This window comes from Cervus elaphus, chromosome 24, assembly GCF_910594005.1.
Source record: "Cervus elaphus chromosome 24, mCerEla1.1, whole genome shotgun sequence".
NCBI lineage: Eukaryota > Metazoa > Chordata > Mammalia > Artiodactyla > Cervidae > Cervus > Cervus elaphus.
The window spans coordinates 42,150,733-42,173,640 of record NC_057838.1 but is presented as its reverse complement, the minus strand read 5'-3'; the positions used below and the strand labels follow the sequence as shown (position 1 = coordinate 42,173,640).

The 22,908-nt window shown below is 40.3% G+C and overlaps 1 protein-coding gene across 9 annotated transcripts in view; it reads right to left on the bottom strand.

The window, feature by feature from the left end:
* FOXP1 (forkhead box P1) overlaps positions 1-22,908 on the bottom strand; it is a 611,760-nt gene that overhangs the window by 135,571 nt on the left and 453,281 nt on the right. For all 9 annotated transcript variants that reach the window (XM_043886570.1, XM_043886571.1, XM_043886572.1 and 6 more), the window contains one exon: positions 15,945-16,046. In XM_043886570.1, coding sequence (XP_043742505.1) covers positions 15,945-16,046 — 102 coding nt within the window. The remainder of the gene's footprint in view (positions 1-15,944; positions 16,047-22,908) is intronic.

The following is a 22,908-nucleotide window of genomic DNA, read 5'->3' as shown; positions in this document are numbered from 1 at the left end:
CATTACCCCTGTGCAAATGAGAAAAAGGTACTCTATCTTCCAAGAAAATGTTGTGCTAGTTCCATACCAAGGTGCAAAGCTTGGAATATGGTGACCAGGTTTCAGTCTTCACCAGTCCCCATATTAAGACAACTTTGTCAATGGACAACCTACGAGATCATACCCGATCTTTTATTAGAGCAAAAGTCAGCAAACTCCAGCCCAAATCTGGGTGCTGCCTGTGTCTGTACGTAGCAATAAAAGCCCTGAGCTACAACTGTTTTTATGTTTCCAATAGTTTAAAAAAAATGCAAAAGAATATTTTGTGATATTTGAAAATTATATGAAATTTAAACTCTAAAATTCACAAAGGAGTTTTTGCTGAAATAGCGCATTCTCATTATTTATATATACAGTAAGTCCCCTACATATGAACCCTCAAGTTGTGAACTTTCAAAGATACAGCTGTGAGTTTGCATTACCAGTCACATTAGTTCATGTGTCTGGCACACACGGTCAAGTGAGTGCGTCCTCTACTAGTGACTATGCCTTTGTGCACTTTGCTGGACAGTACTGTATAGAGAAAGTAGTGCAGTATCTTAATTTCAAGCCCCAAATTGTTCAGAAGCAAGTGAAAAAGCAGTGGTGATGTAGCTGTTACTATTGTACTTTTCAAGGTACTGTATGGTAGGATTTAAAATGTTTTATTTTTTTGCTTTTATATATTCAGTTCAGTTCAGTCACTCAGTCGTGTCTGACTCTTTGCGACCCCATGAATCACAGCACGAGAGGCCTCCCTGTCCATCACCAATTCCCAGAGTTTACTCAAACTCATGCCCATTGAGTCGGTGATGCCATCCAGCCATCTCATCCTCTGTCGTCCCCTCCTCCTCCTGCCCCTAATCCCTCCCAGCATCTGGGTCTTTTCCAACGAGTCAACTCTTTGCATGAGGTGGCCAAAGTAGTGGAGTTTCAGCTTCAGCATTAGGTTGGTGCAAAAATAATTTCAGTTTTGCATTGTTGAACTTTGCCATTTGACATTGGAATACATTCTTAAATAAATGTTATGTTATACATCATTTTGATGTGCATTTCTTACTTTATGTTTTTTGCTAATGAATTATTCAGTATTACTTACTGCTTATTTTATACATATTTTAGACTAGGGAAATGATGTTAGACAAAAGGCAAATTCAAGTGATTTTCTTATTCAAGTTCAAAATGGGTCACAGAGTAGCGGAGACAACTTGTAACATCAACAATGCATTTGGCCCAGGAACTGCTAATGAACATACAGTGCAGTGGTGGTTCAAGAAGTTTTGCAAAGGAGACGAGAGCCTTGAAGATGAGTGCAGTGATTGGCCATAGGAAGTTGACAATGACCAAACGAGAGGATCATGGAAGCTGATCCTGTTGCAACTACACCAGAAGTTACTCAAGAACTCAGCGTCAACTGCTCTATAGTCATTTGGCATCTAAAACAAATTGGGGAGGTGAAAAAGCTCGATAAGTGGGTGCCTCATGAGCTGACCGCAATTCCAAAAAAATCACCATTTTGAAGGTTGCCTTCTTTTATTCTGTGAAACAACAACAAACCATTTCTCAATCAGATTGTGATGTGCAATGAAAAGTGAACTTTATACAACATCCAGTGACAACCAGCTCAGTGGTTGGACAGAGAAGAGGCTCCAAGGCATTTCCCAAAGCCAAACTTGCACACACGTGCGTGTGTACACACACACACACACACACACAGAGGTCATGGCCACTGTTTGGTGGTCTGCTGCTGTTCTGATCTGACTCACTACAGCTTTCTGAATCCCACCAAATCCATTACACCCGAGGAGTATGCTCAGCAAATCAAGAGATGAATTGAAAACTGCAATCCAGCTAATGAAAAAAAATTAAATAAAAGAAAAATAAAAAAAAGAAAACTGCAATATCTACAATCAGAATTGCTCAACAGAAAGGGCCCAATTCTTTTCCGCAACAAAGCCTAACTGCACGTCACACAACCGGTGTTTCAAAAGTTGAATGAATTCGGCTACAAAGTTTTGTTCGGCATACTACAAAGATTATGTAGTTCGGCATAATCATCTGCCATAATGACCTGATCTCTTGCCAGCTGACTACCACTTCTTCAAGCATCTCGACAGCTTTTTGCAGGGAAAATGCTTCCGCAACCAGCAGGATGCAGAAAATGCTTTCCAAGAGTTTGCTGCATCCCGAAGCATGGATTTTTAAGCTACAGGAATAAACTTATTTCTCACTGGAAAAAATTGTGTTGACTTTAATGGTTCTGATTTTGATTAATAAATATGTGTTTGAGCCTAGTTATTGACAATTTAAAATTCAGAGTCTGAAACCGTAATTACTTTTGCACCAACTTAATATTATTTGTGTGAAAAGTAACATAAACCAATTGCTGCAAGGTACTGTATAGCCTATTGTGTTAGTTGAGTACGTAGGCTAACTTTGTTGGACTTATGAATAAATGGGACTTACAATGTGCACTTGGAACAAACTTGTTCACATGTAGGGGATTATTTTAATAGATAATTACACATATTGTGGTGCCTTTGCATGACAAGAGCAGAGTAAACACTGCCACGGAGGAAAAAATGGCCCAAAGAACCAAAAACATTCACCATCTGATCCTATATAGAAGAAATGGCTTACCCCTGGTCTAAAGGAAGAAAAGAGTTAACTATTAGGCCAAGTTCCTTTTGTAGATTTCATGAAAAGTTCCAAGCAAATATGGCAGGTGAAATAGTTTCTATATACCAACGTGAAACTGAGACAACAACGCAGGAAGGTCAACTTCATTACCTAGCCACCTTGACAGCACCTTTAAATGTCATCAATCAGTATGTGCCTTGCATGACTTGCAAGGGTTCATTATAAATTATAGCACACGAGCCCGACACGATCCAGGGACTGTAACAGGACGCTGGTGATGTAATGTGATAAAGGAGATTTCTCTGTACGATGCTGCATGGCACAGAGCTGGAGAATTTCCAAGAACTTCAATTTCCAGAGCGCCACCTTTGACTGGTCAAGGTAATTCCACCCAAGCACCAGGCAACCCTGAAGAAAACTGTATCTTTTCTAGAAATGCCTGTCATTTAGGTGTCATCCCCCAAAATATAAATTTGAAGCTATTTTTTTTCCAATGAGACAGACTAAATCCAGGATGTAGATTTTCCAATTAGACTCTTTTTAAACATCTGTTGGTAGGCTGCATTTAACATTAGTTATTTGAGCAAAGCACAATTTGATTAGACTGTCTGAAACCAAGCCAAAGTCTGCAAAATAATAGCTCAATTAAATTCTGTTTTGCTTTCATTTGTCTTAGATTTTCCTGAGTGTGATACTGTTGCAAATAATCAAGTAAACCAATTCCTTTCAAAATGAGAGATTTAGGTATATTTTCCATCATCCCTCCACGTTTATTACATAATTGATTCCATCTTCGCTATGCTTCATTGAACTTCATCTTGATACCAAATACATTTCTGTGTTTTGCCTTTAGTCTCCTTTAATTTTCTGTACCTAGGAATTAAAGTTCTATGCCATTAATATTATACCTTAAACAGATTAGTAACTGTACAGAGGTGTGCACAGAGCATTAAGGGCAGTCAAACAGCAATGCAGGAGTTTTGTGATTTTCACTCCCTACCTGGCAAGATTCATTTTATCAACCCGATGGAAGATTCAGGCACAACTGACACTAGTTTATTTTAAACGCTGTGTTTATGGTCTTGAAATGTTCCTAGAGGTTTATGAACTTGAGACCAGTCTGCAACCTCCTCAACTAAAGCAGTATCAATTTTCCTTTTTTCCTGGCTTAGCTGTTTCACTCATTCATTAACTCATCACTCACCCATCCCCTAACTCATAGGGAAGAAGTATCTATGAATTACCTATTTGGCGCCAGGCAGAGGGCAGAATGCCACAGCTTCACGATACAAGACTAAGCACTACCTCCTTGGCTGTTAAGACCAAAGAGCATGAATTCACATACAATTCTGGGAAAACTAGGGTAAGAGAGAGACCACGATGGGATTTTCAGAACAGCGTGACTCTCATTTATGCCAAAGTGGATGCATTTAGGAAAATAATGCTCCGCCAAGAAATAACGATAACAATAGTAGCAGAGATGATGAGAATAGCTAATATTTGAGTATTTGTTGTGTACTCTGTACTGTTTTAGGCTATTTATAATGTAGTAACTCAACTAATCTTCATAACTCCACAGGTCAGGCATGTGGTCACCCCCATGTTACAGATGGGAAGTCTGCTGTCTTCCCATTGTGTCTGGTTAAGCACAACTGACTACCAGCCAAAGGATAGCCTCTGTTGCACTGCTAAAATGTATATCTGAAAAGGGACTATTTTAACTGAATTAAAATATAATTTGAAGTTTAACAGGTATTCATTTTCCCTTTAAAAGGAGTTTATATAATTATGAGAAAAGCTAACTTTTCTGAGAATTTATTATGTCCCAAGCACTGTGCAAGCACTTTTCGTGCATTAATCATTTAATCTCCACAACTGCCTTCAGGTAGGTGAGGTAATCAGTCACATTCTCTAGATGAGAAAACGGAAATACAGAGAGGTTAAGTTACTTTTCCAAGGTCACACAGCAGTGTGGGTAATGCTAGGGCTTCAACCTGGGAGCCTGACACCGGAGCTCATACTATTAATCATTCTGTGCCTCCTCTCACCATATTCTGAAACACAAATCTCTGTAACTCTCAACCACCCAGCTGAGCTTATATGATGACCCAGTGTTCAAGATCCTGTGTCTTTCAACACAAATCACAGTTCGTTTTTAACCACAAAGAAGTAGAGGTTCAGGATAAGAACACTGTTTGCGCCAACTCAGATAAGGATATGGGGAAAACACAAAGAGCATGTTTAATTTTAGATAATATTTCAGTAGCTACCACAGGATCTAGTAGATGTTGCAGAAACAAATAGTCCCAGGTCTTTCTCTACTTTGGTATGTGATCAGCACAGACTATGTGGGTAAGTCAGCCTTGGCAGGTAAAAGGAACACATGCCCCTATTCCCAACTCCAGTGCCCATGGCAGACAGGGCTAATCAATCACAGCGATCCTACAAAGGCCAATGTGGTTTAAGAATCTTTCAAACAGCATTCTAGGCAGAGCCACTTCAGATCTACGTGAAACAAAACCTCTGAGTTCTGTCTATCCTGTGTGGCTTGAACTCTTAATTTTATTTCTAGAATAAATAACAGTTCCACTACACTATCAAATAAAGAACAAACCAGATATAATTTCACCAATGTCTTATTAAAGACAGCTTCATTAGGTTTGATGAAGCAGCTCTTCACCGTGTAGACGAGGGGATAACTGACTGCGGATCCTTCATTGAGAGAAGATGGGAAGCAACCCACTAGGCCACGGCAACAGATGTCAACGAAAAAGAATCATGGGGCGACAGAGAGAGAATTTAGATATGGGAAAACACAGCATATCAAACAGCTTTTAATTTCCTCCTGAAGAAAGCAGAGACATAATTCTCTTGGACTTAAACACAATTTAGTCACTAGGGCCTTCTGCCTAAATGGCAGGGGTTAGAACAAGCCATATTTGGAATCCTGGATTTGGAGGACTTAGAAACACTATCAGATGGACTGTGCTTATGACCATCTCTTAACAGAAGGAACCATGGCTCTGAACTGACTGCCCCCTACCCCCTCCAGGAAGAGGACTCCAACCTCCTTCTCAGGTCATCTGATTTAATCCCAGACTAGAAAACTAAGAAACCAGAAGAAGGTGAAAGAGTGTAGACTGTGTATGAAATTTAAGAGTGGATCACTGAAAGCTCTTGAAGAACAGAATAACATGGCATTGAGGGAAAAGCTGAAAGGAGCAGGGAGGCTAAGAGATCCTCACAAAGACCAGAAGATGCTCTGAGGGTGTGGAGTAGGATAAATGACTGTTTTTTGCCAAGAACTAATAAGCATATCCTTCCTGAAGGTCTGAACTCTGGAACGAAGTAGCAGCAGGGGAAACACAGAGAAAGGAGTGGACACAATATGCCAAGTGGAAGGAAAAATGGCAGCTCTGATAACGTGGTGGGGATGAGGGAAATTATTAGGTCGATGATGACGCATGAGTCTGACTAATAGGGCCTGGCAACAAAAATGATCAGTCGGATTAGAGGTGACTTAAATTGCTGTGAGGGTGAGCTAAGAGAGAGGCATGGACAGGCGGCTAAGAGGGGTACAAACAGGTGTGGAGTCCTGTGCCCAGAGGTACAAGAATGAGCAAACGGACAGAGGCACTACTGGAGACCATCCAAGGAACTGACCTTTGGGAAAGGAGTGAACTTGGGTTCCAGAAGAGAAGCGGGGACAAAAAGAGAACGGGCTGGGGACCCGGGGGCGCTGAACTAAAGAGGTTTAGAAGGCAATTTCCAGGAACAAGAGTCAGCCAGAGGACCGCAGGTTACCAAGTCAGACAAGTTGAGGTAAGGATGGAAACACGGCCCCTGCATTTGAGGACAATCACATTCAAGGAGACGATGGGCCAGAAAAGCCAGATTTGGGGGAGGTTAGGAAGGAAGGTGACTAGAAAAAAAAAAAAAAGAAAGTTGGAAACAGCAGACAGAATATTCAGGTTCTAAAAGCTTGGTAGCAAAAGAAGGCGATAGAGGAGAACAGCTAGGAAGGATTGAGTCATCCACAGTTTTTGAGTTAAAAATCCACATTTTACCACGAACACCGATAAATGCTAGGCTCTGTCTGCTTGAATGTTTACCGAATTTCCTCAATGGGATGTAACGTAAAAGGACAAGGGCTGGCAGGCCTTGCCCAATTGTGTCCTGGCAGCTTTAAATTCTACTACTTAAGTAGTTAAAAATCTGTTCTTTTGATGAAGGGGGAAAAGTTATGAATAGAAGTCAGCAGCCCTAGACCCTTTAGAAATGACGAGTATTCAGCCTCTGTAATTTACTGGGCAATAATTTCTAACTCAAACAATTCCAATGGCAAGGCAGCTCAAGTCCACCCAAAGTTCAAAATGGGATATGTTCTCTTTAAAATTTTGAGAGCGACTAAATATGACAACCATCTGATGTATGAAAATTATTCACAACCAAAAACAGACAGTCTGGAAATAGCCAGGATGACTTCATTTAGACAGAATTACCCAAATCTGTTTCTAATATACACAGTACACATAATAAATTTTTACAATATGACAAGGAAAACAAACTTAATAAAAGTTCCCGATCTTTTGTTACACAAGCATGCTATATCCATGCTATGTTTATAATAGTTTGCTCATGATATCACAGCTCAGTAACAAAGGCCCAAGCAATACAAAAACAGTTACTAGGCATGACATCAACTCACAACTACCGTAATTACATCGGTACACAAATTTCCCAAACTGTACATTTTCCAAACTGCTTCTCAATTTCAACGGCTGCCTTTAGACAATTACTTGCAGAGTTGTCTGCAGGCTTTGAGTAATACCCGTCTTTCTTCTCTTTCCCAAGCGTCATTTCCCTTTAGAAAGTGCATATTTCAATTACAAGCACTATTTTTCAAATATGCCCATAAACATATGTCCAAATTAGGAGACGGTGTCGTCTAGTGGTTAGTGACAAGCATCAGCAACTCTGATTCCATTCCATTCACTGTCTCTGCCTGTGAGGCCGAGGCGTTCCTCTAGGGAGAGGAGGGAGAATCGCATGGATAGCAGCAGAGTCTGGAGGTAGGCTGTTAGAACTAGAATCCCAACTCTGCCACTGTTTGCCCCAAGCAAGTTCATTTTTCTCTGCCCTACTTTCTTCGTCTGTAAAATGGGAATAATCATAGAATCTACCCTCATCCGGTCATTGTTTAGTAGCTGGCTCCTGGAAAGTACAATCCAAGTTTTGTTTTTTAAAAAAATATTATTACTGCTGTATTTCTGGGACTCAGTTTCCTGTTTGAAAACCTGGCTTCAATTACTCTGAACCACGGTGAATTGCATAATTTTTCTGATGTTAGGGTAAGACTTTCCTCTAGGTCCTGTTATCTGGATAATGAGGTTCAAGAACCAAAGTTTGAGTAAATGAATGAATGAATGAAACCCATAGATTCTGTAATACCCAACAGTTACAGAAGGACAAAATATTATCCTGTAGAAATTGGTTTTCATCCCACTTCTCTAATTGCTTGCTTTCATGTTCCTGTAGCGAATGCTGATAAATACCTCCAACTCAATTGAAATAATAAGCACGGGGGAAAAAGAGATTGCCTTATGATTTCAGAAGCATATTTCTCTAAGGATCAGACTTTTCTGGCCCATCCCTTGTGCACGACCTCTGTCTCACTGGGTTGCATGGTCAGCTGGCTTTCCTGGCTGGGCAGGGTGCCAGGGGAGCTCGACTACCCCCATTGTCACTTCTGGTCCATAGTGCTTGCACCAAATGCTGTTATTCTAGGCTTCAGGAAATTTTCTAACCACTGGACAGGGTCCAATGCTGTGTGCTAATGAGTTTCAGATTGGAGGACTTCACTGTTCATGTGTCAGAAAAGTGTCATGGTTTCTGGTGAGGTGGGGGCAGGGAAGAAAAGACACACACAGAAAAGGAAGAAAAAACAGTAGTTAAAAAATGCTGGCTACTCAAATTGACAGGGAACGTGACCTCTGCACTTCATCAGAAATTCCTGCAGACTTACAAAATAAAGGAGTTTGCTTTTATCACACACTGTGAGGCTCATGTGGAAAAATGGAAAACACTACATCACTTGACCTCAGTATGGCCCCTTTCAACCACAGACGAATATTGTGTACAAAATTTCTAAATCAACTTAAGATGTTCCAAAAAAAAAAAAAAGCTTTAATTTTCTGCATTAGACTTGATGATTACTATTTTGGTTCTTGAGATTTTGCTTAGAAGGTTCACACAGGAAAAGGACTCATAATTCCAGGAAGAGAATTTTCTCACTTCGGGAATATTCATGGTCTGGCCTCTGCTGGGTGGGCACATCACGGTCTACACTTCCCTAGACTCCTTGGAAAATAATGAGCCAGCCTCACTTACCCAGGCTTGAAAGTCACCCAAGACTGAATCATGATTATTTGCTTACATTAACAGAACATTAAAACCAATTTTAAACAACTTAAGGAAACTCGAGCCATCTTTGCTTGGTGACTCACTTCTCTGGGAAGTTTACTTCCCTGCATCATGGCAGCCATCAGGCTTGATATCAAGACTTCTCACCATCCCGTCACAGTCTACCAAAGAAAATGCCCTTCTTATGAGAGTTTACCTCACAGGCCTTTTTTTTTTTTTAATGAGATTACATTTCAAATTTTTTTTTGCCACTGTTAGTACCAGCGACTTTAAAAATCCAATCCTTTCACATCCTCCAACTGTCATCAACATTTTTTTCAGACGATGTCAATAAAATTGATTGCCTGCAGTTCTGAATTCTGCTCTGCACATGGAAACAATATCATTTGTTTTAAAGTATTTTCGATGGGGGCGGAAGGAGAAACAGAACGTCAGCAAGCCTATCCACAACATTGGGGTGGGGCGGGGGGCGGGGGTTGGGGAACAAACAAGAAGTTAAGTAAATGGTCGGCTGGAAACTTTGACAAAAATTCCCGATATACAAACCCTAAACCTTACTGCTGTGCTGACTGATATGTCTTCCTGTCAGATATGAATGATGTTTCTGGAACATTAATATGTTCATTAAATTCTAACTCCCCATACTTAAAATATTCTGTATTTGGCTCAGAGGCATCTTGACAGCTTTGTTGTAATCATATATGTAAGGCCCCAGATGACACAGTTGTTGAGATGCCTCATACCTACAAGCAATCTGTTGCTTTTACAAGTTTAATCTAGGTATTAGGGAGCTGACTGTGGAACCATGTCGACTTGACATCTTCAACTCAGTTGTATATCACAGAAACCACGATGGGTGGTGACAGACTCCCATGATGCTCAGCAATCATCCATACCTCTGACTCCCTAATCTGTAATACTACAAAATACAGCTCGGACTGTTTTTTTTTTTTCCTCCCCCCTCCCTCCCTTTTCCCGAAGCACAAGTGGACGACCAGCAAGGGTCCAACAGTGTTATTCCTAATTACCTTTTTTTTTTTTTTTCACTCTTGATCCTGTGGCTCTCATAATTAGTTACCTGGGGCTGCAATCCAATTTGAAGTGATGACAAGAAAGTGATCCATGAAAAAGTAATAAGTTAAATCCAATTTCAGCCTTCCTCTAATTAAATGCACATGGAACTAATGACTCCAACCCTAGCATTTCAGTGATAATGGTAATTAGCGAGGTGGGAGTCGCTCTCTTTTTCAACACTAGAGGTGTAAACCACAAGGTAAAATGGTAGGAGCACTCTTAATTACATGTGTCATTTTGTCAGCAATTTACACATTTTTGACCAGTCAAGTATGTTTTTTTTCCCCTATGTTCCTTCCCACCTCCTTGCCCCAACAATGATTATAACATACCATTTCCATGTTCCAGCACATGGAAGCTCTTAGGGCACTTCAGGCTGGAGAATAAGAAATAACTTTTCTTTGCTGTTGTTCACTGCTGTGATATCTACACACGTGTGCATACACGTCCACAGAACGACAATTAGGATAATTATGCAAGTCTTAGTCTCTTAATTGAAATCTACATATTTACAGTGGAAATTAGTTTTTGTTGGTTCAGTTTTATTTTTGCTTACGATATGAAAAATATAATAAATGTGTTTATTGATGGAAAACATAACACTCAGTAGATGCTGAGTAAATATACACTGAAGGAGAAGGAATAATTAACTTCTAGGTAACATACTGGTTGCCTATAGTCTTAAGACACCTGGCTTCTTAGCCTTGCGTTGTCATTGTCTGTGTGCTCTGTAGCAAGTCACTTAGCCTCTCTGAGGTTCCACTTTTTCTCCTCCATAGAATGGTTTCATGATACTCCCTACGCTACAAAATAGCTATGGAGCTAGTACATAAACCGTAATTATCTTTGCATATGGAAACATATGCATGTGGTGACAAAGATACACTTACACTTCAAATATTAGCATGACACATTTTAACGCTCAGATACGTGTAAGCAAGTATCATACAGTTAAATGAACAAACTGGGATAGTTTCAAGAGTCAGAGTTATTAATAAATCCACTCAGTCTACAGGCATAGACTAGGGCTGTTCTGGACAGACATAGGGTCACCTTATATACAGCTGAAGTTGAAATAGCAAAAATGAAGGAACCCATTATAATAAAACTCACATGAGGTTTGGGGCCAAGGACAAAACACTATTTTGGAAAAAAAAAATTTTTTCCAGCAAGATAACTGAACCTTGGCAAACAGATAAACTTCCTGAACTTTATGAAACCTTTGTAATGATGCAAAATTCTGTGTGCATGTGCATTTTTCTAGAAAGGGGCCCTGTTTCTATCATATTTTCAAAGGTGTGCATAATTTGAAAGAATCAATAACTTTTTAAAAACACCTTTTCTACTTTATTGTTTCTTATCACAACCTATTTTTGGGGGTTTGAGGATTCTCCAAAGTCATGTGGTAATAACAAAATCTTAAAAGGTACCAAAATTTCAACACTTCCTGTCAATCTCCTGCCAGGGATACCAATTCTAGACAGTGAAAACTCCAGACATTAAAAAAAAAATTTGCCTCCCTCTCCTGAATTACGCGCTTTACTAATTCATTGCATAGGCATACTTTTTAAGGGACAGTATTTCAAAACCACTCCATTTCACTATCTACCACATAAAATCGTAGTTTCCTTTAAAGGTTTCCTCTTACCAATTTATTCCTTAGTGAATAACGTGGAAATGATATGAGGTACTAAGATTATATGTGACATTAATGCCAAGCAAAATGCTGCCTAAAGCACGTTTTATATAACTGCAAATAAAAATGCTAAAAAAACACCTGCTGAATCTTGCATTTTAACCTCCTCCACTTAAAAGCCAGAGTCCTCATTACAATCCTGAGCTTCCAAAGGGATGAAAAGGCTGACCTTCCAGTTGATTCCACCAGCCCTATTTCCAGTGAAAGGCCTGCATATGAGATAAACTTGGAAGGAGGGGATGGGCAAGAGAGAAAACTATCAGACGACTGGTTTCAAGTTCAAGTTCTTTATACATGGCCTGAAACTGTGGTCAGCTCTCCACGGTAAGCAACACACAAGGTTTACTTTCTTTCTTAATGTGAATGTTGCCAGAATACACATGTACTTTTACTTTCTTAGGAGAAAATGTGTCATTTGATTTCCTTCCAGTTTATGTCCTCGTGCCAACAACTAAAATGCTTAAAGAACCCAAATGAATTACTACCCAGAAACGGTGGTCAAAGTTCCAAAATGTGATCAATAAAATTGCTCATCTACTCACAAATTAATCTTCAGCCAGTAAAATTACACATTTTCGAGGTTATGAGCACACCTGCACTGTTAAGCATTTATTTCACTTGTTTTAGCAATCTTCAGAAGTAGATAAATATTTATAAAAGCAAGCCTTCTATTTTTACTCACATACAATTTTCTTCTTGCGGCAAAACCTGGTTAATTCTTTCACAGTTCAAAAGCATCCTGCAGGCAGGGTCTGTCTCCTAGACAGGTCTGCATCTCTGATCACCAGCCCGATGTCCCACAAGTGGTAGCTGTTTCACTAACATTCGCTGAGTTGCATTTAATTAATTCAGATCCTTCTGAGGCTGAATTTATGATGGGGACAATTTCCAATTTTCACTCATACCATTCATAAAAAAATTTGCAAAGCAAATTAATAGACCAAATAAGGAGCTATTTAGGTTCCTAAGTAGAATATTTTTCCAGAACTTCAGAAGCAGTATCTGTACGCGATTCATGTCTTCACGATAAACTACAATGTCACCCAAGAACACGACCAGCTCAGATTTAGTTCAGTATGTGTATCTGCAAAGAGTGTCATGTCTCGCTTATTTACTCTCATTTTGCTGAAATTAGTCCAAATCAATGATGTTTGACTACATTTTGTGATCTCTGTCGAGTAACCACTTATAACCTCCTCTTAACTTTCCATTTTCTTTTGTTTGTATCATCAGCCTGTGAAACTGGAGAGCGCTGCCAAACATAAAGCAGGGAAGTGTGAGATTTGCTTAAAATATGAGTCACAGTATATTTGGGGATTTGGGTTTCTCTCTTTTTTTTCCTCAAGCTATCAGCAGATAAAATCCTTCTTCCCTGTCAAGCCTTCCTCTGTGCGGAAGATCTGAAATTCACTAAAATAGGTCTAGGTAGGAAGGGTAAAGAGATCAGAGAGGCGCACTGTTAAGATCTGCTGCAGGATCTCCCTTTCATGTCAGAGCCACTCTGGCTGAGATGCCCCAGCAAGGACATGGCTCGGCAAGACATATTTGAATATGAAGGTTATTTCTTCCATGAATCACCAAGTCTACATATGTATTTTTACAGCAAGGTAACACGCCATGTGGCCTTGGTTAGTAAAAATTTTTCCTGTTTGTGGAAGGCCAGGCAATCGAATAAAACTACGTGAATCTGCATGACCCTACCAGGCAGCTGAGGAGACACAGACTATTATGCACAGGTGTGTACACACACACACACAGGTCAACCCCTCCCCCCTGAATCAACTCTTAAAATTGGTCTAAATTCTTTGCTTGTCAATTCTTCCACTGAAGGGGCAGGAAAGGACTCAAAACCTCGTCTTTAGCTAATTCAGCACCCAACATGGCCCCCTTGTCCCGCGCTTTTCCTACAGACTGGAGCGCTCAGCAGAATGTGTTAGGCTGGTTTTGATACCATCCTTTGCCAAGAAAAACAAAGCTCTCTGTGTCACACTCTCCTGGTGGCTAAAAACCTCGCAACAGGCAAGAAGGGGAAAATGTCCTCCAAAGGAAATCCCCTAAAACTTGACTTCATATATTTAGCCCTAAAGGAACTTCATTCACCTTGCCCTTTGCTCATCTAAAAAGGCCTTATGTAATAAAAAAAGTAAATAGAAAATAAGCCTGGTCTAAAAAAATACAACTCAACACTGAAGAGCAGTTCATCAGACCATTTTTGTGCGTCCTTTTTAAAATGATCTCCAACCAAAACACTACTATATGTAAAATTTTGTGCCCCCCGCCCCACAATAATATATTGTTATTTTCCCAATGCATTCGAGGTCTGATAAATTCAAGAGGAGTCATAGTATTTTTAAGGCTGTGAGAGCTCTGAGGGGGAGGCAGAAAGAATGGACAGTCATTTGAATCACTGAGTGACAGGCTGGGCGAGCTCCCTGTATACATTAATAAATTAGAATTTTAATTGTGTCTCTGTCTGCAGGAGATGCCCCAGTACTTTAATATGTACCAACAATTGGCTATGTTCTGGAATCTGCAATGTGGCCTCCACTGCTGACCTCTGAAACACAATTCCCAGTCTGACTACGGAAACTGTTCAGTTTGATCCTTTCAACTTATTTGAATCCTGACAAATAAGCTCACAGCTGAAAGGTCAACACAGTCATATTTCATCCTCCAGAGCTGTTCTTAAGACATCGGCACAACAAAGCACTGCTTATAGCACCTGACATGGAGCCTCAGTGGCACTGGACCTCATTAAAAAATGTCCCCGGCATTCATACTCGCGAAAAGGCATATGGGTTAGCGGTGGTTCTCCAAACCACTGCTTTTAGAAGTGTTAGGAATCAATGCACACTGTAATTCAACTGTGCCAAGAAAGTGCCTCTACATCATGCTGAATGTGACATGTGACAGTGACAATTGACAGGCAGATGTAGAAGAACTAGAACATGTGGTCCAAGGTCAAGTTTGATCTTTGCAGGATAATCTAGGGACTGGTACACTGGTTCTCTCTGATCTGAAAAAAGTCAACCCAAGCTAGATTCTGGGTTGACCTTGTGGTCATCTTAATCAGAATCAAGTTATACCCACCAGCTCCCACTTGTAAATTCTTTTCCAGAATGTTCAGTGTGGGAAACTCAATATTGCTTCCCATTTTGGGGGCTGCCCACTCTTAATTCTGAAAGTAGTGTTGAGCTGCCTGGTATTTACAAGTGTCTTCCCTGTCCTGCATGTGAGCACAGATACTCCGAGTTAAGTTTCTCTACTGTCTATGACCATTTTCTGCTTCAAGTCAAAGATTGAAAGAAGATATTTGTGAACTCACTCCTTCCACTCTGCTAACTCCTGTCCTTAAAGCTTCTGAAATGAGAAGCTGCTAGTCTTTACATACAGACTGCTTGCTGATTTTTACTAATAATTTAGAAATGTCTGAGAAACAACCACAGAAGAACAGAGGATGTATTACACTCATTACCAGGTGTACTGAAAATACTCTATCTTCCTCAAGCCAAATAAGTTCTTGACAATATTAACTACTGACTAGCTTTCTCTTGTGGGAGGCTGTCCTCTACACTGCAGGACGGTTAGCAGTACTCTCAGCCTCTCCCTCCTGGGATGCCAGCAGCACCCACTCCCCCCGAGATGTGACAACCGAAAATGTCTCTAGACGCTGCCCACTGTCCTTTGAGGGGTAAAAGCACTCCCGTTGAAAACCACTGCACTGAAGCAATATGTGTGTGTGTCCCAATTCTAGACAGATCACGAGAGAATGAGTGACATGTGAGTACTAAGAACTTTTCCCCATTGTTAAGCCACACAGCCTAACAAATGCCAACAACTACTCAGCCATCGATTAAATCGTCTCATTAGATTTTCTTACTCCCAACAACAAAACTGTTGGTTGAACAGACATTTTTCTTTCCAAAGTGTCATGCTCTACTGTTTAACAAACACACAGAAAAACACACTTTTCCTTTGCAGAAGATTTCCTTACATGATTTGAAATTCTCAACACAACACACTTCTGAATGGTTTATCAGCTATCCCAAAGTGTATAACATCAACTTAAAAAAAAATAAGACTTGTTACTTACCTGAAGGGCTGGCTGCTTGTCATTCCTCTTGGGAGACTTTAACCCACTAACTTGCTGCTGCTGTTGCTGATGGAGAAGAAGCTGTCTTGCCACTTGAAGTGCCTGGAAGGAAAAATAAAAGGAAAACATTCATGTTACTACACAGGTTCAGGGTCTCCTTCACAAAAAAGGATTCCAGGAAGGACACATGAGGATGAGATCTTGACTTTTCCATTTCCGGGCAAATAAAACAGCAAATCAAACGTCCCATCAGTCTAAGTTGCAAAACTTTCCAGAATTTGGATACATTTTCTTGGAGTTTGCCAATTTCATCCACAATTCCTTGGGCATAGCAATCCATCTGCACAGACATTTGATTAATACCATAAATCTGACATGCAATGTAGAGTGTTAATGCTTGGGACGTGGAGGAAAGAGGGCAAAGAGACGCCACAAAGGAGTAGGGCAAAGCCAGGAATTTCAGAGACACTAAAGGGCTCTTTTCAAAGGTACCTTCCTCCTTCTCCAATTCTTCTTGAGGGAGCTTGGGAACTCAAGTTGAAAGTAAATACTTTCACCTCATCTGAGTCCAAATAAAAAGGAAAAGCTAAGTAAGTGGTGGACCACCCTGCAGATAAAGGTATTTGCGAAGGAAGATCAAAACGAGGTGACCTTGATGGACTATGTAAGAAAAAAACTTAAGCCAGTCTGACCTCTAAGTCAGCTCAAAAGGTACCTTATAGACCTGTGAACAAAATTGTGCTGAAAACAAATGGGTCTTTTGAGTGTATACCACGGGCTAGTTTTTACTTAAAGGTAGAAACTGGGGAGGTGCTAGCAATTGGAGCTAATGCCAGGGGGAAAAAAGGAGATTCCTCCAAAGGGCAGAATACATGACTGAGCAATCTTTTCTAAACTTTAAATAAAGGGACTTCTCTGGTGGTCCTGTGATTAAGACTCCATGCTTCCACTGCAAGGGGCGTGGGTTAGATCCCTGCGCAAGAAACTAAGATCCCACATGCTGTGTGGCCAAAAACTAAAACAAACAAAAAACAGGTACTATTACAAAAAAAAAAAAGCTCAAATAAAAAAAGAAAAATATGTCACCAATAAACCTTTGTGAGGTCATTCACTGACAAAAGGATTTATTAGGAATAACATCTAGCTCCACCTTTCCAAAGAGGACAGCAGGACTGGGAACAGAAACCAAAAGTTTGCAGACCTTTCGCTAGAAAATCACATGGCAAGTTAGGCCATCCCAGTCAATTCAGCTGAGAACCAAGAATGTGCACATGGACAAGATGTTGAGAAGGTCTGTTAAATGATGTGCTTGGAGTTTAGAGACAGGACAAGATTCACTGGGGATTACATCAATAATCGTTTCTACATGATAATTAGTTGTGCCTGGAAGATTCACACACAGATGTGGTCCACGTATCAAAAAGATCTTACACTATCATCTTAGAAAGTGTGAAAAATGGGCTTATGATGGTAGTACATTTTTCAAAGAGGAATAGATGTCATTTATGTAATAAAACAGTGTTTACAGTTCCAAGAAAAGTTAGAGTGACACAGGCTGCAGTGAGGGAACGCAAGATGGTGTGGGACTTCCCATGAAGTCAACTCAGGGGAGGGGCAATGCAAGTGGTCGGGATATATGCTCATGAAAAGATTACTAAAAATGTTTAATCAGCAAGAGGAGTACTTCTTCTCAAAGGACAATCTCACTACACTGAGTTTATGACTGTAGTGTGGTCATAAAAAATATTTTTAAGATGCTACGGAAGGTTGTACAGTGCCTTTGTGTCTAAGAGGTGCAGAGGGAGGCAATGAAATGGAAGCACAGATAAATCAACAGCTGACAAAGAAAAGATCCTGGGAAAGATGGACCCCTCCTGTCCCAGCTCCCTACTGCACCCACCCTTACTGTCCCTTCAGCAGCCTTCCGTCTAGTGAACTCACCACGACCAGCCCTTCAGATGGAGTGGACGGGCTACTGCGTCTGGGAAGGGAGAGACATGTTCGAGAAAGACTGCCTGCAAGAGCCTCGGGAAGAGAGGCTGTCTGAGAGGGGCATCTGGAAGCCAAGACGCCTGGGAGAGTTGCCTGAGACTCCAGCCTGCTGTCTCTGAGGAGGATTCACCATCACTGGACTCCGGGTTTCCTTGTCTCCTTGGAGACGCTCAGTACATGCGTAGGTGTACAAGTGGGCAGAGTGAAGATTTCATTTATATCATATAAGAAAAATAGTCCCCACTGCAAGGTGCCTGCAGGAGCAAGAACCCCTCCTCCTACTATATATGTCCCCTTAGTTATTTCACATGAAGGTTTTACTGCTTTTTAATGTAGAAAAGGGAAGTGTTATGTATTTTAATTGCTACCGTCAGAGTTCCCAGAGTAGTAGACTGGTAAGCAAAGAAGGGTCTGGCTACTAGTTGGAAAGGCAGACAGAAGGTGTGGAGATGAATATGAAAAGAACGTGTGGAGAAAGATGTGGTGGGGAAGAGGAGAAAGGTAAGGTCCATCTAAGATCAAAAGAGAGCAAGCCAAGAAAATCAGAGTAATGGCAACTCCAGAGCCACAAATATTTGTTAAAATAATTTACCATGTTTCATCAAATACTTGGAGAGCTGGAATTTGATTTTCAAATACTCAGTTCTCAGAGAATCTACACAATAAGCTTCTCATTTAAGCAAAAGGCATACTATTAAGTGTCCTTAAAAAAAGTGCATACACACAAAGAAACTATTCTGATATGAGCATGTTCTCATAAATGCACTTCAACAAAAGAAAGCATAGGACTCAAAGTTAAATTTTCAACAAATGTTTACTGAGCTGGCTCTATACATCTCAAAATTAGCTACTGGAATCCTTGCAATTTTCCTGCTGGGAAGAAGGGAAAAGTCATTTATGTGTAGAACATAGTTTTCAGACCCAACATGGGATATATCGAATTACATAGTCACGTAAAGAGCACCAGCCTTTTCACAGCATTTCAGACAAAAGCCCCAGCAAAGAAGAGAATTAAAGATAGAAGCACAGGAACAGAAAAGACTGAGGATCTTGTATGAACATGAAGGAAATTTCAGTCAAACTACTGAAGAGAGAACAAATGATGAAAATGTGTAATGCATGCATTCATGCTAAGTCACTTCAGCCGTGTCTGACTCTGTGACCCTATGGACTTCAGTCCACCAGGCTCCTCTGTCCATGGGATTCTTCTGGCAACAATACTGGAGTGGGTTGCTGTGCCCTCCTCCAGGGGATCTTCCCAACTCAGAATGAACTCGCATTTCTTAATGTCTCCTGTACTGGCAGGTGGGTTCTTTACCACTGGCACTATTGGGAAGATACCCTGGAAAAGGAAATGGCAATCCACTCCAGTATTCTTGCCTGTAAAATCCCATGGACAGAGGAGACTGGTGGGCCACAGTCCATGGGGGTCACAAAAGAGTCAGACATGACTTTGCAACTAAACAGCAGATTTCATCCTCAAAATGCAAACAAACAGGGAAAACAACTTCAAATATTGGGATGGAGAGACAATGCTAGTGCAAGGAATTATTTATCTTGATATGAACTGTTATGAATTATCCCATAATAATTCCCTGGCCTCCTCATCAGTATGAGAACAAAGGTGGGGCAAAGCACTAATATTCCACACCCTTCAAAAAAATCAACTGAGGTTTCAGCCAGAATGTGAAAGCCTAATTTATTAGAACTTATAAAGTGCTATGAAATCAGTCATTAAAGGGCATTTGCTTTTCTGATTCCTATGCTATTTAAATCACTGTAATCTGGATTTTAAATCACCAAAAAGAAGATAAATAAATCCTTTGTGTATGAGACTATGTATTTGACATTATCATCATTATCATACGAGTCCCCAGTATCTACCATGTGTAGAGAGTCTAAGATGCTTACTGTCATAGTCTCTGTCAGAAAAAAATGGGAATTACAGGTAGAATCTCCTTTGGAAACTGCATCAGAGACCTGGATGCATCGGAGACCCACATATGCTGACTTGATAGTGAATTTTACCTGTTCCATGCACCAAAATCATGAAAAGCAGATTCATGTCTTTCATCTCAGATTCTACTGCCTGAACCTCAGAGGTGTGTCCCAACACAGCTAAGAAATGAGGATGGATTTTTCACATTTTTATAATAGCATCTCAATCGTGACTGAAGAAAGGTCTCTTAAGACATATTGTTTCAAGATACAAGTAGATTCTTTGGCTTCCAAATAAAGATACACATAGCTACTGTGTGTGTGTGTGTGTGAGAGAGAGAGAGAGAGAGGGAGAGAAAGAGAGACTATGAACAAATAAGAACTTGTAAAACACTGGGATCAACTGTGACTCAAGTTGCAGACCTACTGTTAGTTTAAGTAACTTAAAAGGTCCCATACAATTTCTGGAGACCTTTTCCTCTTGGTGGTAGTTTCCTGGGCTGGGTTAAGTCAACACTTCCTTTAGAACAGATGTGACAATTCCCTGGCCCTGGATAATGTGGTGCTGTACTTGATGGCCAGGCTTGTGGGTTACAGTAAAGATACAGTTTGAAGATGTCAGCATGGAGGCAACTGATAAAGCCAGCCACTTACAGCCCAGCTGCACACAATTCTATTTATCATTCTTCAAAAGCTAAAATCAATCGCCTGAGAGCTAACAGGAACAGAAGACATACACTGCCTCCCTCTCTTTTTTGGCTGCCATCGAGGCCTCAACCTGTTGGAGTCGCCTTGTGGTAAGCACGCCATGGACCACAGCCTATGCTGGGCACAGAGGGTCAGGGAGACTGGTGCTGGGTTGTGAGTTTGGTAGCATGCTAGTGAGTTTCATCCTAACTGGGGACCTGGACAGTTGTGATACATTTTTCATTCTTTTGGTTCCAGATGACTTCATTCTCATCACTGCCTCCCATTTCTAGTAAATAAGTGCCATCTGTTATTTACAAATTACATTTTACATAAGCAAGTTTGCCACTTTTGAGCTATTTACATCTCGAGTTCATAGCAGGTGCTTATATTTGGGGGTGAGGCATCCTATGAGGTACACTATGTTTAGCTTGTTGATCAAGGTAGACAATATTCAAAAACATGTTTACCATATTTTACAAAACACCAATGTGTTTACCTAAAATATGGTTTGAGTAAACGTGAGCATATACATAAAAGCAAGCCAGTAGAAGGAGAAAGTAATTTAAAAAAAAAAATCTAACACACTTGATCATGAGGCTTGAAATCAGTACTGACACATGGAGGTCTTAAAAATATATGAGGCACTGTGGCATTTGAGGTCACGGGTCAGCAAATTTTAGTCTGGGGACCAAATCCAACCCATTACCTGTTTTTGTTGAGCCCATGAGATAAGAATGGTTTTTACTTATTTAGACAGTTGGGAGAATAAAAAAAAAAATTTTTTTTTTGACGTGAAAATAACATGGAATGTAAGTTTCAGTGTCCACAAATAAAGTTTTATTGGAACACAGTCACATTCATCTGCTTCCGTACTACCTATGGCTACTTTTAGGCCACAAAACAGAGTTACGTACTTGTGACAGAGGCTATTAATGCCTACAGTATTTCCTGCCTGGCCCGTTACAGGATAAGTTTGCCAACTTGTCATAGGATGCTATCTGTAATCTGAGATTCTCAGAAGATTCTATGGGACACAATTTTATATAAACAGAGCTTTCAATCAGTTGGCCAGAATAATTTTAGAATTGAGCTAAGATGCAAGGATGTTACTAATTAGCTATTCTTAAAGCTCAAACACATTTTTTTAAAATTTTCTGAGGAAGAACTGGGACAGGAAAACAGAATGTATCCACGTGCTCCTCTATCTGAAATCGTTTCAAACTACTTGCAAACGCTGAACATGGGTTTCTTCTTCCCACAGGTCATTTGTAGCTGTTCAGAATGGATCTCATTCTAGTAGGAGGCTCTCAGCACTCAGCATAAAGACAGCACATGCCCTATTGGCCAGTGGAAGGGCTGGTGACTTCCTGTCTGCCTGAGAAGCTGTCCCATTTCCAGCTTCAAAGGCTGCTCTGAGTCAGCCACCCTTCCTCTAGTTTCTTTTCCTAGATTCTCCCCACCCCTCAAGATCAAACCTGTTTCTCAGACAATTCCACAGGCTAATCAACAGTCATTGTACAGATTGGGTAGGAAGAAAATCCAGCAATAAAAAGTCATATGGGAAGTTTAGTAGGAAAGAAGTCATGCTCTCTCCTCTATTTTTCAACCTCTATAGACAAATCAAGTCCTCTAGAGAGCTTTTTCACCTAATCTGCTATCTTGGTTCAACTCCAGCAACTAACGACCATACTAACAGGAATACTCATCATGGAACCCAGTTTGAAGATCGCTTTGTAGTATTACCCAGAAATGAGTATGCAGGGAAACTCTATCACCCCCTTGCTCTGGATACTGTAAGCACCCAGTGCATGATGAAAAGCAGGTCTGTGGGTTACTTTAAGAAAAGAAATGACAGTGGCTGACAGAACTAGAAACATTTGCAAAGAGCCAACAACATTCCAAGGCAGTGAGTTCTCCAACAAAAATGCAAAAAAGAAAAAATATATATATATATATATGGTCAAGAAACAACAGTTAGAACCTTACATAGAACAACTGACTGGTTCAAAATTGGGAAAGGAGTATGACAAGGCTGTATATTGTCACCTGTTTATTTGACTTATATGAAGAATACATTATGTGAAATGCCAGGCTGGATGAATCACAAGTTGGAATCTAGACTGCCAGGAGAAATAGCAACAACCTCATGTATGAAGATGACACTACTATGATGGCAGAAAGTGAGGAGGAAATAAAGAGCCTCTTGATGAGGGTGAAACGGGAGAGTGAAAAAGCTGGCTTAAAACTCAACATTGTAAAATCTAAGATCATGGCAACCAGTCCCATCACTTCATGGCAATTAGAAGGGGAGAAAGTGGAAGCTGTGACAGATTTTATTTTCTTG